The sequence below is a fragment of the Anarhichas minor genome, unplaced genomic scaffold, assembly GCF_050575085.1.
Source record: "Anarhichas minor isolate MPS153535 unplaced genomic scaffold, ASM5057508v1 ptg000087l, whole genome shotgun sequence".
In the NCBI taxonomy this organism is placed as follows: Eukaryota; Metazoa; Chordata; class Actinopteri; order Perciformes; family Anarhichadidae; genus Anarhichas; species Anarhichas minor.
Genome location: NW_027466533.1, coordinates 2,117,089 through 2,136,301, shown reverse-complemented (window position 1 = coordinate 2,136,301; position 19,213 = coordinate 2,117,089). Strand labels below are relative to the sequence as shown.

Genomic DNA, 19,213 nt, shown 5'->3' with positions numbered 1-19,213 from the left:
TGTTTTTCACCCAAATACATCAGGATTTATTTGTGTCTCCACCTACATTCATGTTATGCTACAGTTATGTTTCCTTCTGCAAAAACAGCACTGCTTACAGTAGCGAGGCCTCTTGCAATGTTGACAGCTGATAAACTCCTTCAGGCACCAAAAAGTGGAGAGAAAATATGGAGGAAATGTTGCCCCTTTAGTCTTGAAGTAAATAAATATTGAAAGCTGTTAAGCTCTGTTTTTATCCTGCTTTACTTATACTGTATTTTTTTATACTATTATGAAAGAACTATTGAAATAAAGCCCCTAAAAGCAAATGGAAACTGCCCAAGCAGATAGCTTTAGATTTGTTTGCCCTACAATATGACAAATCCATCTCTGATAGTTCTGTTGCCATATATGATGGGTGGGTCCTGGAAGTTGTGCACCTTGCACACATCTTGGATCTGTCCCTTTAAAGGATAAAGCTGGTGATGAAAAGATTAAACCCACTAATGTGTTCGCTCATCTCTCAATTTGTTCCAACTCAGCCCCAAGTTCTTTGGTTCCTAATGAACACGTAAAAACAGATTTTAACGTTTTTTTTTAAAAGGCTCCGTAATTTCCTGATACAGCTGGGCACTGTAGTTTTTAGGAAATTATGCTCAAACAGAAGGAAATAGTGCATTTGTCGGGGACTATTTTCACTTGCGGATTATTACACTCTACTGTGCAGTAAGATGGTGTATGTAGGATTGATAAAGTACAGTGGGAAGTTCATTGGAATGAAAGTTAGTCTTTTCATTAAAATAGTTGACAAAAATAAAAAGATATTAAATACTACCACACCTATAGTGAAAAACTATATCTATTTAATACAAAAAAATACTAATAATAGAAAAAAAGAAATATATATATCTGTGCCTACCAGATTATAAATGGATTGTTAACCTCCCTTTAACCTCTGTGCAGTTCTAAAGTCTATCACAGTACGTACCTTCTAATGGCTTGGGCAGGAAGTGAGCAGCTGGTTTGGTTTTTTTCACCCGGTTCCCCTTCATTGCTTGGCCCTCTTTATTGAGCCCTAGGAACCAAGCTCTCCCCGACTCCTGTTGTCTGTACAACATGGACGAGTAGATCACATAGTAGTTCTCAAACACGGACTCTTTGAACTTGCACTCCGCTGTAAAGAGTTCCTGCAGGGACAGACACAAGCACCGGGTGTTATTGTAAGAACAGGCTCTTTGAAAACCAAAAAAGAAAGAAAACAATACAATGAAGATTTCCTCTGAATGTAACACATTCCAGTCGGACTCCGAATAATAATTCACAGTTCACATTACGTAAGAATGAAACAGATGTCGGATTCATAATTCATATTCAAACTGTTCTGGGGGGGTCACCTTTATTTCATGCACACAAGTAATAATATTGCAGAAACTGCCTCGCCAGGTGAAATGGACTTCCATTTCACCTGCAGAGTCCATCTCGCTATAATCGTGTCTCAAGCCAAGCCTAATGACCTGCTCGGGATGAAATGCAACTCTCATCCTCACCTTGGCCCTCAACCTTGACATCAGATGTAAGAGCACTCGTTTAGTCAATTAGCTCATGTTCCCGGTCGAAAGTATATATTGTTGGGCACTGACCCTCGCACCTGCAGCGCTGGAAACATCAGCAACACTCCCCTGTTCCTTAGACATTTCTTTTTAATTGGTTGAACCCAAATGGGATCATCCCTCCCAAATACTATGTCTTCCGTCAGCAATTTGTCTATGACTGCCTTCTGGACTTTGTACGAATAATGATAGAACTAATCAAGTGGACTCCTCCATCCTTTTACACCCCAATATGGCCACGACTCTCTGCACTGTCGACCATTCTTCTCCATACCAGAAGGGTAATAAAGAGCGTAGCCACACTGTCCCGCCCTGCCCGGCTAAAAGTAAAGACATTTATCGGGGCGGTATATAATCAAAGCGCACTCGTTCACAATGGAGAGTTTCACCGCATCTGTTGTGAGCAGTTCACACTGAGCTGGCTGACACTACTGACAGTAAATGTAAAAAAAAAAAAAAAAAATCCCCTGATGCGCCCCGTGGTGCCGGGGTTGTTAGTCTCAGAGTCTGGAGGCTTCTTGAGGTAACCAAAATAAGGAATACTGTCATTTGCTTTGCGACAAATGAGCAGAATTTACATCGTGTCGGATGATTTTGTCGATCTTCCAACCAGGATTACTTTCCGTGCTAGAGAAATAAACATTCGCAATCTTATCAAACCAGGGTCTCTGACGAAGACGATGGAAAGAAAAAAACCTTTTTTTGGAAATTCCACCTTTTGATTCAGCCGTGTTTGAATGATGCGGGTAAATCTGAAAGGAGATTATGCTAAAAATATGGCTACAGCTTGTGTGTAGATGTCTTAAAATTGACATGACTATACAGCCAGGCTAGCGGCTCTGTGAGGCCACGCAAGCACAGCGTTGCTTTGTGCCTAAATCTGACGACTGTACATGTCCACAGTAACAATGTTAACACGCTGATGTTCAGCAGCTGTGATGTTTACCATGTTCACAGGCTTAAGATTTGCAAGGCTGATGGGCATGTCATTAGCTTTGCAGGTATCGGCTCATAAATCAAAGTGAGATTTCGTTTTGTTGTACTGCAACTGCAGCACAACAATTTCCCTCGGGACCAATGGAGCGTTATCTCATTATCTTATCTTATTGCAGTTCATCCTGAGGAGGATATAAACGTGCATACCACATTTGTGCCAATCCATCCAGTAGATTAAAAGTAGCAACCTGACACGACAAATGGTTTGTTACACAGAACCATGTGAGAGGCCGTCGTTGGCAACTATTCGGAAAAAGGACACTTTCAAAAAATACTTGGCAGCTGCCATCTATCCAACCATCTATCTATCTATCTATCACCACCTCTCCATGTCGTCACACTCTTCATAGAGCGCTGATTGGTCTGAACTACATAAACTGCCAAACGCATTCATGATATCACGATAATCCTGCTGCCGTGTAAGGTAAGACAAAGACTATGGGTGTCTGTACAAAATTTCATGGCAATCCATCAAAAAGTTGAGCAAGTTTAGCAAGAAGATTGAAGTTTACGTCAATATCTGTCCGAAAATGTCATCACTTCTTACATCCTGTGAAATTGTCACAATTAGCCAATGAATTCTTGAGTTATGGCCAAAAGCGTGTTTTGTGAGGTAACAGTGACCTTTGACCTCCAATATCTAATCAGTTCATCCTTGACTTTGGGTGGATGTTTGTGCCAAATTTGAAGAAATTCCATGAGATATCACATTGACAAGAATGGAATGGACGGACAATCCAAAAACAATAATTACTGTGGTATCGAGAGAAAGCCAGCTATCGCTGGCACAGAGGCATAAAACCATATTATTTTAATAATAGCTATATCAATAATAGGATCAACAGTAATACTGGCAGTAACGTTTCCATGTTACACCCAGGCCTGTCGAAATAACTACTTTTGTTGGACAATAAATTGTCCCAGAAATAATTCAAATTGACGATATTATTGTCATATTAAGACATTAAATTACATTTCATTCCACTGATATGACTATGTAATATAATAATGCAAGTGCACCCTTTCAAAGAGCAATTAACTATTCATTCTTAAGAATATTTAGACATCGGAACTGGAGTGTAAAATAAATATGAAATTATTCTAAATAAATAAAATAAAAAAATTTAATAAAAATACTCAACCAAAGCAACAAATAAAATGGACACTGGCTCTGTTTAAAAAATGTGCAATGTCTGCAATATGCACAAGTCTTATAATGGTATAGAAACCCCTTCTGTTCATTCTGGCTTCATACGATGAGTCAATAACGTAATTATCGTGACAGGCCTAGTTTCAACATACTTTGATTTCATAGATATTTTATAAATCTCCTGTATTGTATCTGCAAGGGATGTCATGTATGAGCTAAATGCTCAGTTTTGAACACATGATTATGCTGCAATTAGCCCCTTGGAGGCTAATTGCCTCACTCCTGTCGGAGCTTATCCTCTGAAAGCAGAGCTGAGCAGGAAAGGAGCGGAGAGACACTTGGGATGAACCGTAGCGGTCCCGAGGAGCACCCAGCTGTATTTGTAAGTGTCCTCTCTCTACCCTTGATTGAGGACTCGTGGGCATTCCCGAGTGTCGAGGCGCCAAAACGCGCCATGCAAAAACAACAGCATCGACTGAGACGTCCCTCGCATCGCAATAACAGCGAGAAACAGTTTGTCAGCGGAGGCACTGAGAGGTCAGATTGGCGATGAATGTGTGGTGGGAATTCCCTCATTGTCTTGCCATTACGCAAGAGAATTAATTTAACAGACTATTCCGGTGGCAAATGGAGGGATTAGGACGACAACTATTAATGTTGCTTCGGTAGTCGACTACAACAGCTGGGCAGAGCCATTGATAGGCAGACTGAAGCAATAAAAAAACTGAGCCGTACATGATAAAACCCGGAGCGCGAGGCCGTCCGGCATGTTTAATGTCATATAAACAAACACTCCCTCTGGACGACGCACAGGCTCGACCCCATCGTTATTCTTTTTATCGTGCACATTAAGATTTATTGTGCGTCAGCAGCGAGCAGTTTATTAAACGGCTGCTTATTATATCCAAGTTGTCAGGAAAAAAGGGAGGGAAGGCTCCTGTCTGGGCAGGTGACATAATGAGATATTAAATACATACGTACATACAACTCTAGATGTACAATGTCCAGCCTACAGCGCAGAACTACGTGTAATAGTTTTGTTTTCCTTCATGGCTCCCTGAGTTGCCTCAATGAGGTAATTAATTTGACTTTTTTTCTCCGTCAGGTGAGCGGCGCCGCAGGTCGGTCGGCTGCTGTGATTAGACACAACGTTTTGTGGCGGCGGTCCAGGTACGCGCCGGGCGCTGATTACTCGTCGGGCACATGCAAAAACAGCCCAGCGTCAAACCAATCACAGGAGTTGGTGTCAAGGCCGTAATTGTGGCTAACCAAAACGCCTCCACTCAGACGCACACAAAGTTTGTTGACGGAGTCAAAGCAAGCGGAGGTCGGTTGTTTGTGGAGCAACGCTCGACTTGTCTGTCACGTTGATCAGTTTGATGTGAAGATCAGAGCAACTGACTTCAGATATGGTTGATTGCATTTTAAGTAGAGATCCACCGATATATCCATATCGGTGGATCGGATAAGGCACTGTGACAATGGGCCGATCTGGTACCGGATACCATTATTTTAATAAATAACAATTTAGTACATTTACGTCTATATATTTGTTTGTTACATTTTGTTTTTCAAAGATAGGAGAGCAATGTTTAAGTTGAGCCTGATGTTGCCTTAAATACATAAAAATGATTCCAGTCAGCTTCTTAATTAATCAAACACTGGTATCCGATCAGTGCTCTGTATGGACCGATTATCAAAGTTTAGGTATCGGTATCGGGACTGAAAATGCCGCATCCCTAATTTGTGTTTGAGTGTTGAATTTAAATGACAAGCCAAACTCTTTTTATCGCGTTCTTACATTATCTTATCACACGTCCATAATATCCTAATTAGGCGATAATATGTCAATATTGATCGAGCATCCCCACGTATCAAAACATACAGATCATTGAAAGAGAAAGTTGTTTTGCCCTTTAATTCTACCCAACGTGTGAAAAATATGGGTGGCCTGGAAGAAGAAAAAGAGAGAGTGATACTCGGACACGGAGCACTCTTTCACACCATGTGGAAAATCAAATGATTTTTTTGCAGCACCAAACGGTTGATTTTCTTCCCACTCCAAACCTCGCCCTCCCTCTCCTTCCCTCCCAGCCCCGGCGCTCCACATCAGCGGCTCCCTGCTCTGCGAGGGAAGGCCATAATTGACCTTGGCCACAGACAGCGCGAGGGGCCAAAAACCGCTTAGCCACCACATAATCAGCCCCCGGTCGCCGAGGCTACAAAGACAGCAGCAGAAATAAAAGAGGAGATGAACAATCACGTGAAGGCAGAGGAGAGTGGTTGAGGAGAAAGGGAGGCAGATCCTGGGAGGATTTATAAAGAAAAATAACACAACCAAAAAGGAAGAGGCAGAGACAGACGGAGAGAGTAGGAGTCTAAAATAAAAAAGAGTGAACAGGCTTTAAAAGACAAGAGAGCAAAGAGAGTCACTCTGAAACAAACATCCTTTAGAGACAAAAAAAAGAAAAGAAAATCACATAACGGGTGTTGTGATTGCCGAGCATGACCGTCTAAATGTAGGTGACAGAAGGCTCGCATGGGGATGGGGGGGGGGGGGCACATTAGTATGCAGAGTGACTGCTCATTATACCCCAACTGTGGAAACTGAGAAATTGTTTATTAATGCTGCCAGTATAAAACCTATTAATCCATGGAAAAAGGTCAACCTCCAGAAAGCTGAGCTGCATTCACGATGCCGAGCTGCTCTCATATGTATAAGAGTCACGACGGCGGCGGCAGCGGTGCGTGCAGACAACGAGGGCTCCAGCAGACCTGTCTGATTATCAAACCCAGAGGAGGAAGAGGAGGAGAGTCACGGGGTAAACAGCTGGATGAATTGTGTACACAGACGGTGTACAGTTTCAGTCTAGTTTTTTTTTTTACCTTGAATGATTAGAATATATATGACATGACTGGAGGTATATGTGCTGATGATAATATATAGAACATTTTTCCTACATATTGTGTTTAGGAAAAGTATGACAATAACTTGAAGGTCTGAGAATTCTCGCAACCAGCTGGTTTTGTCTGAAAGTGAAAAATGAAAAGGCAGTGCTCGACGGGGTATGTTTTTATGAACATTTGAGTACGACAGCGTAAAGAGGAGAGAAGTCAAAGTGCTATCCAGGAGCCTCAAAATCCAAATGTCAAAGGAACAATCCTTGACTTTGCTCTTGTCTTCACTGACACTCGGATCTGCTACCCTTTGCAACGCTGACTCCAATGTTGTACCGGATGAGCTGGAGCAAATTATTAGCTACAACTGATGAAGACATCAGCAATTCACAGGCGACGCAAGTAATATCATGTTTCATGAATGACATGGTCAAAAGTAAATGATTATGGATAGTTCATTTTTTTTTTTACAATTGGAGGATTTTGCAACTAAACGTATCCTCACAAAACGGTTCGTGTGATGTGTTACAAAAAGTCACTTCTAATTTTTCATGCATTTTCTTACGAAAGCCAGCAACACGTGTAAACGTCCACTCGTTAGATGCATAAGGTCTTTCCAAAATTAACTTCTGTCTACACAGGAAACAACTTTGTTGGGTTTAGGCAACAAAACCCCTTAGTTAGGTTTAGGAGAAGATTGTTGTTTGGGTTAAAATAACTACGGAAATGCCATGACAGAAGTACCCAAGTTACGTGACAAATAAATACACGTCGACTTACGAAATGGTGGTCTCCTGTCTGAAAGATCGCAGTTTGTTGGACCCATCCACCTCCACTCCCAACCCGCCGTGTGCGGGCTTTTGCGGCCTTTATACTTCCTCGTCATGATCACTTGGATAACATACACAATCATTTCATGGGACGTCTACGATTTACGCCGCATTATTTTTTGCCGGATGAGACCAGCCTGTGCAATTTCGTGACGTTTTGAACTGTATTTTGCATAATGCTATCTGGATACAGATGGGGTGAATTGTCATCCCTTTGCACTCTGTTTACTTTACTAAAACGTAAAGCATCTCTGTCTACTGATAATGAAAAAATGTCACATCTGCAGCCATAAAACAGTAAGCCAGCAGTCTGCACTCCAAAGCCCTGCTGCAAATTTACCGTGTGATATATGACTTTATTTGAATGTACTCCTAACAGACTATTTGCATATGGTCACCTTAACATGCTGTTGTTGCAATACTTCCATTTTAACCGAAGTAAAGAACCTTTTCTTTTAGGGGTGATAAAAAGCACCAACACCTTGAAGGTATTTGGCCACCAGAAGCACTTAAGTGTTCAATAAAGATTCCCTGAAGACTTAGACCCTTTGACACTGGCCCAGTGCAGCTCCCCTGGAACATTTCACACACACATACATACACACACACTTAGTCTATGTATAGAAATGTTACACAGAGGTGATGCTATTCTCAGTGGAAGACAAACCTGGTGTATGCTGAAAAAGTGAAGCCAATGCTGAAGTGCCTTTAACCTGCATTCTTTCTAAAGGCCATCAGGGGGCAACTTCTTTGGTTGTATAGAAGTCTATGAGAAAATGACTTCTCTCTTGATTTATTACCTCAGTAAACATTGTAAACATGAGTTTATGGTTTCAATCTCTAGTTTCAAGTCTTCTTCAGTACAGCATGCTGTTCATTTAGTAAATTATGGTCCACTTAGAGTGAAATAAAGCATGGAATGCTTTTGGACGGGGATCGTTCCCACAGCGTTGTCCGGTCTTGCAGTTGTCCGTGTTTCTGTCTTACAACTTTAACCTTTTCAAAGTGTGTTTTCAGTTCAAGAGAGACCTCTTAAGCTCGGAGCCGTTTTTTAGGTCTCTGAGCGAAAATGGCATAGCCCTACAAAACTGACCATAGTTCTGTAACTACAAGGTCGATTTTAAGAATTTTTGTTGATATAATCAGATCACAACACCTGTGAGATAGTTTAGATAGGTAATATTGTGTATATGTTGCTGGTTAATATAGTAAAATAAGACATTACACAGCTCAAATTGAAAATATTCAGGTTCGCCTGGAAAAAATGCACTTTCATTGATAAAAGGTTATTGAAATAATGCAGCTAGCTCCCTAAAACTTTCCCAAGTCATAGCATAACTGATCAGTAGTTATTAAATAAAGGTTAAAGTGGAATAAAGTGGAATAAAGTGAAGAATAAGAGGCTTTAGTAGAAAGCGGTCAAGCGAGGTCATCATTTTCGAACCAGCTGTTGCAGCTCTTACATTGTACTTTTATATACTATATAACTATATATTTCACTTTCTTTATCACTCATATGATTCAATACATCCAAATACAGATAATAGGAATCATATTCATATTCATAACATCATCAGAGCCTGTTTTGGCTGTCATCTGTAGGATTTTCTCAGTTCATGTGTGTGTGTGTGGCTGGATCTCAGCCTATCCTTGGTCGATTTCAAAAAATAATCCCTCCTTCGACGCGTCAGAGTCTCAGGAAGGCCTCTGTCGAATTTGGTGGTGATCGGCAAAAGTTTCAAGCAATAAAGTTGCCAGAAGTGACCCCGGCGTAAATTTCTGCTCGCAGGAAGTCTGACCACTCGCCCAAGCCTGCTTGACCGCTCTTATTCTGGAAACAGGTCGGAAGTCAACAGTATGCAGTTGGCAACAATGACTACAGCTTTGAAACGGAAATTCTGCGACGTTATTATCCATATTTTTCATAAACTTGGGCGCATACCTACGATTTTTTCGGCGGAGGGCAGCACGAAGTCCAGTGTTCATACGGATCGGAAAACAGAAGTTAGTTACGTGTTTGGCCACGTGTGCTAATGCTATTAAATGCATTGCATGACTTGGTAGCCGCCAGCATCAGGGTACAAACATTGATTTGCGGTACTCATAACGCCGATTTCTGGCCAGGATTTGGTGTTTTTATGCCACGATTTTTTTATGCTTATATGAGTAGCCTATAGTTGTGTTTGGAGTGTGTAAGAAGTGACTTATATGATGTTGTTGCCCATACGTTGCTGTTTCATCCAAAAAAAAAAGTAGCCACGTCCACACTACTGGCTAATAATCATGCTATTTTCCACATTTGAGTTTGAGGGGTTCTGAGCCCGAGAGCCCCCAAATTTGGGGGCGTCGGGCTTAAGAGGTTTTAATTGCTTCTTTTGGCTCGCCTAAAAATGTCTTATTCAGCATTCGGTTGTACTTAGCTTCACCCTCTCTTGTCACTTCTGGTTCTAAAAAAACAAGATGGCGATGGCCTGAATGCCAAACTTGAGGCATTAAAACAGTAGTCCACAAACAAATGGGTGACGTCATGGTGACCACGTCCACTTCTTATACACAGTCTGCGGACCTTTTTATTTTATGAAAGTTATAGAGCAACCCAAGGCTGCTGCCAAAAAAAAAGAAGGTTCTTTGACTTAACACCACATTTTCCAATCAAGTGAAGACGTTTTGTCATGACATTTTTTATTGCTGTTAAATCTTGAAATTTTGTATTTCTTAATTACTGGGTTGGTTTTGCTGGATTTTGAAGCCACAACGAAAAAACGTAAACAAGCGCCAGCCAAAACTGGAGCAGCAATAATTATTATTATGGGTTCATTATGGTCAGTTTAGATAAACACACCGAGAACGCAAATATCTTTGGAATTAAAGGAAGAAAAAAAACATGCATTGTTCGTACTCAATAAATAAAAAATAAAAAACATATTGTAGGAAAGTCTGTTGGTGAGCAAACAAACACAAACAAAGCACAACCACCACCACCTAGATCAATGGGGTTACACGTACATCAGTGTGTGTGTGTGTGTGTGTGTGTGTGCCCAAGTGTGTGTCAGCGTAATTGGTGCCAGATTGGTGTCAAGTCCGGCAGAATTTTTTTCTAGAATGGCGAGTCATTTCTTGTCAGGAAAAACTAGCAGTCTGCCCTGTGCAACAAGCTGACAAGCATTTAGCATGCATGTCTCACGCACACACACACACACACACATACAAATCTGCTGAAGTGCACACCCCCGCAAGTCCAAGTACACACAAAGAGAAATAAGGCAGATTTACACACAGATAGAGAAATGCAAAAGGTGTTTCCAGGTATGGAGCTGTTTCTCCTCTCTGCTCTGTTTGTGTTGTTTACACCCTCAGGAACAGTGTCCCAGTTATTTTTAAAAGAGGAAATGCATGTCCTCTCCTTGTAGATTCACTTGGCGGCGACTCTGTCTCTCTCTCTTGCTACTTTGCACTTCAACATCTTCCTCATCTCGGCTCTGAACTCTGGCGAGCGTTAATTTACGTGAATAGATTGCAGCATGTGAGAAGAGAGCGAGTGTTGATTTTTTGTTTTTAACATTCAGCGTGTTGGTCTTCTTACTCATCTTAGTGATGGTGTTTTATTTTTAGCAGCAGCGCCCTTGGTTTCTGTTAGCAGTCGAGCTTCTGGGACTACTTTCATTTTTATTACTGTTGTTGTTAAATTCAGGCCCCTCTCTGGTTTTTTCGTTAACCTATTACAGCCGAAGGGGTTCAAGTCACCAACCGAGGGTTGTAAAAACTTTCACCAAGACTAAAAGGATAAGGTGGATTATATTCTATACATTTGTAATTGCCATCAAGATCCACGAAAAGACCAAAACCAACAATGAATGAATTCAACTATAAGTATTGTCTGTGTATCCAAAGCTTGATAGATGTATCTTACTCTTCTGTGCAATAGCCCTCTAGAAGTATTAAAAACACATCAGTTATCCCTCGGTGACATCTTCCTTCATTACATGAACGTGGGTAGTCAATCCTGTAAACAACAGCCTGGTGCCGGTAATGCTAACTTACATTAAATGTGTTTTAATCCGCAGCTGTAAATATTCAACAACAAAAATAAACTGAAATTTTACAGCATAATGCTCAGCAGTTTAAATGTGCAACCTGTAAGATCTGGCCAGAATATTAGTTTACAACATTGAATTCATTTAAATCAAACAGTTTCGACTTCATGTCAAATACGTATGTGTATTGTGCATGTGTATCTACTGCCAACCAGCAATGTTCGGAGTCACTGTAGCATCCGGTCAGCCTCAGTCCAGAGAACGAAGAAGTATGGGTCTTGTCAATAATACATGCCCGGCGCAATTTAATGGTTTATTTTAGGCGGCCTGGATTTGTAGAAACCAAAAGAAATCATCAAAAATTGAAACCCAAACAACATTATTACAAAAACTATTTTTTAAAAAGGGGTAGCAAAAATGTAAATTCTAACGGATTCGGAATTGTGAAGCTAAAACAAATGCACTGGTAGGATCTTTTGATGCAAACCTCCAAAGACCCTTCCCAGGATCATCACGATAATATATATTTTCCCTTGTAAATGGGATTCTTACTGTTACTGCCAAACCTCCTGTACATGCGCTTATAGTCAGGTTTAGTGCTCCAAATTTCTATATAAATCAACACCGACAGATTACAGCTGTCTGTGTCTCTGGAAAGGCAGGTCAGAGGTCGTCATGGATGGTAAGATTATGAAATAGGCACTATGAGGTTATAGCGGTGGTAGTGCAGGGCATAATCTGGATGCGAGACCATTACATAAGCAGTCATCTCTATTACTGCTGGCATAATGAAGGGTTAGCCAGGTTCACACAGTTTTTACCACATGTCTGTGATGAAGGGCGGTCCATAAAGTCAGATGTTGGAACTGCATTGTGGTAGGCCGGAAGACCTGAACAGCTTTATGGGACAAAAAGCTATACTAAAGCTGTGATTTCCTCAAAGTGCCTGGTTCAATATATAATAGGATTGAGGGATTTGGTTACAGAGTCCTGCTTTCCCTTTGGTATTTTTGAAAATGTGACTGTAGTGGGGCCATTTTAGTGTCCATCCCTCCTGAAACCCTGTTGACAGGCAGCCAGAGCACTCAGCCTGAGTGTCTGTGCATGAGGGGAGGACAGCGGAGGATTCCCCGACAGTCTGTCTCTCTCTCTGAGGATAAAATGTGGCATGGCTACAGCTTCAAGGCTGAGTGATTCAACCAGCCAGCCAGAAAGGAAACACGAAACCAACCGGCCTGCCAATCAGCTGCGATATTGGATTTGGGGAAAACAGAACTGGATGTAGTCAGTACTTGACTACCTGCAGCTCTGTTGCCTCAAGCTCTTATGCATTAGTCCAATACATTTAGTCTGTCTTATAATCAAATGGAAAAAACACAATGTATGGGGAAGAATGCTTATCAGTGCCTTTCTGCAACATCATCTCAGGACAAAAGCTGTAAAATGTGCTCCATATCACACGGAGAAACTCCTAAAGGTTGACGGTTTTAAAAGCAGCACTGTCAGCGTTTCTTCACAGAGGATATTTTCATACATTTTAATCAATTTGTTGAGACTGACTGCTCTGATAAATGTCAACTGTTACTTCATTTCAAGAAAGTTCTGGCTGGTTCAAAACACTCTGGCAAACATTTTAACAAGGGCTAATACTTTCCTCTATATGTATCCAGTTAGCCCCATGCATTGGTTATTATAGATAGATAAAGTGGTAAAAATAAATCTTTTTAACAAACATGCTTATTGGTATCCCAGCAGCCCCTTGGTGCCTCTCACCCTGGGCAGGCTGTTTTCATACACTGTTCGTTGCTATAACGAAAAGTAATGCACTGTAATTTGTATATATCCCACAAAATCAATTCATATGAATCCAAGTAATTGTGAACCAGGAAGTATAAAGAGCTTATTAGACGTAAATTAGACGTATGCAGGAGGGTAAATGGTAAATGGAGCTTTTCTAGTCAAACCTCTTTTACACTACATGTCATTCACCCATTCACACCGATTCATACACTGATTGCAGGGGCTACCATGCCGGGGAGCCGTGGATCGAACCGCCGATTTTCAGATTGAAGAGCGACCCATTACTTAGCGACAGTCACCATGGGTAGATTAAAAAACACATGACTTTTAGAACAATGCAAACAGGAGACCACTGTTTGCATCCCATGTGGAATCAGAAGTCAAAGTTTATTTGTCGCAGAACAGTTATTTTAGGCTAAACCACAATGTTTTCCGAAAAATACTTTGCCTTGGGCAACTGCAGCAAAGGTGAGAATCCAAGAGACCACTGTTGCAGCCGGTGTGGAACCAGAAGTCAGTGTTTATTTGTTTGTCATAGGGCTGGGCGGTATACCGGTTCAACCGGTTCAACCGGTATACCGGTTTTAATTTCCCGTATGATATGAATTTTTCATATACCGTCATACAGCCGAAACAACTTCTGTCGCTCTTCAACAGGCAGCAAAATATATTGTTCGCCACTGTGAGCCACTTCTTCTTCCTCTTCTTCTAGTTTTACGGCGGGTGGCATCCATCTTATTGGTGCAATACTGCCACCTTCTGCTCCGGAGTGAGGATCAGAAAATAGACTGATAAGAAGCTGTACTTGGAGGGGCTTAGGACCCAGGGGAATGTAGGTGAAGGAAATAGGAAGTGACGGAACGGAAGACACGCCACACAAACAGCTGTTCACCGCTCGCTGGCCGGTTGACCGGCCGGTTCTCTTAGGGGCTAATTAATTAATGCTTTAACGTGGAAAAAAAATACCGTGACATACCGTGAAACCGCCAGAATCTTACAAAATACTGTGATATGCATTTTTGGTCATACCGCCCAGCGCTAGTTTGTCATGTAACTTCCGTACTTAAGCAGCCCCGCTTCTATATATGTTTTAAGCCAAACCATGATCTTTTCCAAGTACTTTTCTGTGAAGACAGGCTTTTATTTTGACAATGTTGTATGCATGTAATAAGGGTACATTGACACATGTTGCTTGACATTCCTAGGAGAATGCACGGAAAATGAAGAGCAACTTTTTGTAAGATATCATACGAACCGTTGAGACCGTATGAGAATACGTTGTCTTGGGCCACTCCGGCAAAGGAGAGCATCCAGGAGACCACTGTTTGCGTCCGGTGTGGAACCAGAAGTCAACGTTGATTTGTTTGTCACGTAACTTCCGTACTTAAGTAGCCCCACTTCCATAGTTATTTTAAGCCAAACCACAATCTTTTCCTAAACCTAACCAAGTGGTTTCCTGTGAAGCTGGATGTTTATTTTGAAAAGATTGTATGACACATGTTGCTTGATATTCCGAGGAGAACGCACGGAAAATGATTAAAATCTTTTTGTAAGATATCATACGAACCATGAGGATACATCGCCTTGGGCAACAATCCAGGAGCCTGGTGACAGCATGTGACAGTATTTCATAGGCCTTATAAAATTAAATGTGCAGACGCGTAGAAAAATTGACAGGACATATTTGACTTAACAGGAGAGTGTGTAACACAAGTTTTGAAACGGCTGCTTGTGTTTTTTTTTTCGAGACCATACAAACAAAGCTTCCTTTTCCTGCATGTGAATATTTTTAAATGCAGATAGCTTTTCTAGTAGAAGAGCGTGCGTGGGCGTATCACACAATACCGGCTTCTAACCTGCCGGCCTCTGCTGCAAAGCTGTGGTGTAAGTCCCATAACCACAAGATCACACAGTACAAACATTTATATGTACGGGTCAGAGCTAGTCTTACTACAGTGCAGTATGATTTGCATTTAATGTTGCATTACTTGCACCGTGTCCACGTTACACATCATATATATATATATATATAAAAATGTATACAATTCTCCTACTTTATATTTAAGTTATCGTTTATAAGACGATGTATTGTGTACACACAAACTCCTGTTACCCAACTTGTTGATTCTAGTCCTCCTGCTGTCGTGTCGCCTGGCTCACAGTGTGAGGAGCCACACAGACACAGTGGAGGATTAACTCAGATTTAAGAGAATGAATTTTCATGATTTACAACCTGCCTGTAACAGCTCTCACTGTATTGATTTTTACAACTCCAGGGGTGAAGCTTGATAAAACGTTACTCTCATTTCACGGGTGTAAATAGAAAAAAGGAACGGGGGATTCTTGTGGAGGAAGAGAGAGGACTGTGGCTATTACACCTGCAGGAAGGCCATTGAAGACTTCTTTGTCGCAGCAAAATAACCGCCATCCTTCTTACACACACACATACACACACACACACACACACACACACACACACACACACTTTGATCCAGCTACAGAGAACAGCTTGAATAGACACAAAAGTCATTCTAAGGTTTGAAGTGTGCTATAATAGCCATAACCCTTTAGAATTTCTCTTTATGAATCTTCCTCGGAGCTATAGTGTCAAGGAAAGAAAATACTGTATATGTATACTGTGTAGACAAATATTTCACACAGGTTCTTTGAACTTGGCCACTGAAAATTTGATGGTGACCCAATGCTGCTCAACACCATCTCACACAATGGATGAGGCATTATATAAGTATTTCTATTGAAAAATGCATCCATTTTACAAAATGAGCAGATTGGTTAAACAGATTTCCAGCCTGATTTCCACCTGTCGAAAAGACGCCTCAGAATATACTATATATATATATATATATATATATATATATATATATATAATGAGCGACATGAAAGCGAGCCCTCATCCCTCCGCTGGTCATTTGCACATTGCACTGCTCTTGAGGCAACAAGCGCAAGTGTGTCATTTGTATTTGCATGGTGCTTGACATTTACACACTGGGAAAGCAGGCAAGAACGAGGGTCATTAATACAGTGAACAGGCCAGACGTGTTTGCTCTGATTCATGGAGAAATGACAATGATGCCATCTAAATTTCTGCATACTAACATATGCGAAACAATGATGGAGATCTGAATTCCCTGTTCTTTGAGCCTCCTCTTCTGTTTTGGCAGACTGTATCCAAGCACTATAAAGGCCCACTGATTGAAAGGGGATTTTTCAAGCAGTTTCAGAGGAAAACAAGGGAATACAGGATAGCACTGGGAACAAGGAGACATTAACAGAGGCTCATAGTGCTTGGTATGAATTGGAAAGTGTAGCAGAAAAGTGATACTAACTGCTGAGATGAAGTTAATAATAGAAGTACGTGAAAGGGTTTTAGTCATCATGGGGACATATATGCTTATTTTCTGGTTCATGCTTGTATTTTTTTTTTTTTTACGAGAGCATGTTCACATTCTTTAATGTTCAAAGAGTACTTTGTTTTCCTGCTACCGTCTGTCTGAATATACCTGTATTCTCCCTGTCTGAAACTTTCCGTTTTAGTGCCTGTCTCTTCCCCCTCCCTAAAAAAAGCCCAGTCTGCTTTGATCGGGTTGCAAGAAAAATTTGGTGCACGTTTGCAAAGTTCTCAAGCTAATGAGCCCGTATGAGAGATAGGAAGAGGAGCCGAATCTCAATAGGTTGTTGAATCATGTTTCTGATCTGGACAGCCCACAAAAAGACGGATTGGGTTGTCTTATTTCACAGTTTGTGGGTTGGTAGAAACTCCAGATACCCAATGTGCACAAGCACTGTAAAAGTAAAATTGCATGATATGTCCCCTTTATTAAGTAGCAGCAACTTGATAGTTTTTCTACATGTTTCTTGACACCTATCAAACACTACATCCAGGAGCCAAACAGGCACTGTCAAGTTACTCCCGGGAATTACTGCTGTCATTCTTGGTCCCATCAAGAGAGCCATTGGGGTTCATTTGCAAGTCTTATCCTTGCCTGCAGTTTTTTTTAATGATATGTCACCTGTATTTAAAATACAGCTTTTCTGAGGGAAGTCCTAGGTTTGAAAGGTTGTTTCTTTGGCAAGCAAATGAACAATGCAATCACGACATTAAAGAAAAACTACTGGTATTGGTATTGGTTGCTAGGTGACAATGGCACTGGGGTGCATCCCAAAATATGGTGGTGGTCACGGCTCATGACTTCCAAATCACGACTTTTCCCAAAAATGTATTGTACCTGGTTAGCAAACATCATCATTTCTCCTCTTCTTACGTGAGTAAGAAGTGTGACACAGCTAAGCAAAGGGTGAGCAACAAGGCAACCAACAGTGAGCTCTCTGCAGAGGTGCTGCAGAATTATAATTGTTCCAGTTATAATTGCAGTTGTGCATCGAGGCTTAGAAGTAAATAAAACTTGATGAAGGTTTACTGTACTTCATATCTTCATGTATTGTATTGGACAGCAAGAGTTATTTGAAAGTGTTATTCCTTTAATAAAAAACCTTTCACTGTAGTCCTTGTGACCACTAAATATCTTGAAGCTTGGTTGTTTACCCTGCAGTAGGGAAGGCTTAAGGCCTCTTCAAATCCAAGCAACACTGTCACAGCAGTTGTGAATGTAGATGTGAACGACAGTGTTTTATTTTGTTGAGCTCCTGACAGACCTTAATTAGTTAGTGTGCCACTCAACAAAAAAGGGAAGGACATCCCAGTGTGTTTTCTCTTCCAGGCTACTATTGACAATAGTATTAACACAGATATTTTTTCACATCAATTTACCAAGGAAGTAAATGCCCTCTTTTTGAGGGTATTATCATATTTTAGAACACCCCTCATAAGCAAGTCATTTTAATCTTTTATTGGTTTGTTACTTATTAATTCACAATTGACAGCGCTTGACTCAGAAGTACATGTAATCAATTTCCAGTTACCATGCAGGATGCATAGTCATAAAATATCAAATACATTATCAATTAGAATTACTGCCTTGCGGTTGTATGACTGCTAACCAGTTAAGTTGCAGTTCGCATCCATGACTATCCAAAATGTCATCACTTCATCATTTTACACTATTAGACTTTTGTGTGAAATTATCACAATAAGCATGTTAATACTTGAGTTATGTCCAGAAACGTGTTTTGTGAGGTCACAGTGACCTTTGATAATCAGTTGATCCCTGAGTGCAATTGGATGTCTGTGCCAAATTTGAAGGGTCGAGGTATTCCTGAGATATCGCATTCACGAGAGTGGGGCAGATGTGAGGGTACAGTGACCTTGACCTTTGACCTCCAGATTCTAATCAGTTTGTCCCAAATTTGAAGAAATCCCCTCCAAGCGTTTTTGAGATATTTAGTAAAAAAATTAAATTCATCATAAATAGGAACATTCCAGCACTAAGTGTAGAGATCAGGAGGCAGGTGGAGGCATCAACGGTAAGTATATTTGGAGGAAACCACAGCACAGCCAAATAGAGCTCCCTTATGGGTATAATAAGATGTCCTAAAGATTGTCTCTTATAAGGTAATCACATTAAAAGAGATGGGATTCATATAAATTGCAGTTTACCTGCTATGATGACAAATTAATTAAATCACGTGTGTGACTCTAAAAGATTGTCTTGCTGGATAGTGTGTTGCTCAACGCGGTGGATGCTTTTAGCAGAAGGAGCAACTGACAAATGGGTGCAAGACGCAGCGGTTGTCCGCATGCAAGATTGATCATATTGCCAAACACAACGCTGAGTTCCCCTCTCTCTTTTTGTACCTCAACTCTTCTTCTCCCAACCAGTCGATGCGGTATTTGTATTCTCTCCAGTCTCCTGCTTTCCCATTACCTGTCTGCAGCACATAATTTATAGCTACAGCACAGTATCTCTGCAGCATCCATACCATGCCGACTAGCTAGTG

General features: G+C 40.9%; 1 protein-coding gene across 3 annotated transcripts in view; it reads right to left on the bottom strand.

The window, feature by feature from the left end:
• Window positions 1–19,213, bottom strand: part of fgf14 (fibroblast growth factor 14) — a 113,575-nt gene that overhangs the window by 754 nt on the left and 93,608 nt on the right. For all 3 annotated transcript variants that reach the window (XM_076081967.1, XM_076081970.1, XM_076081969.1), the window contains exon 4: window positions 968–1,166. In XM_076081967.1, coding sequence (XP_075938082.1) covers window positions 968–1,166 — 199 coding nt within the window. The remainder of the gene's footprint in view (window positions 1–967; window positions 1,167–19,213) is intronic.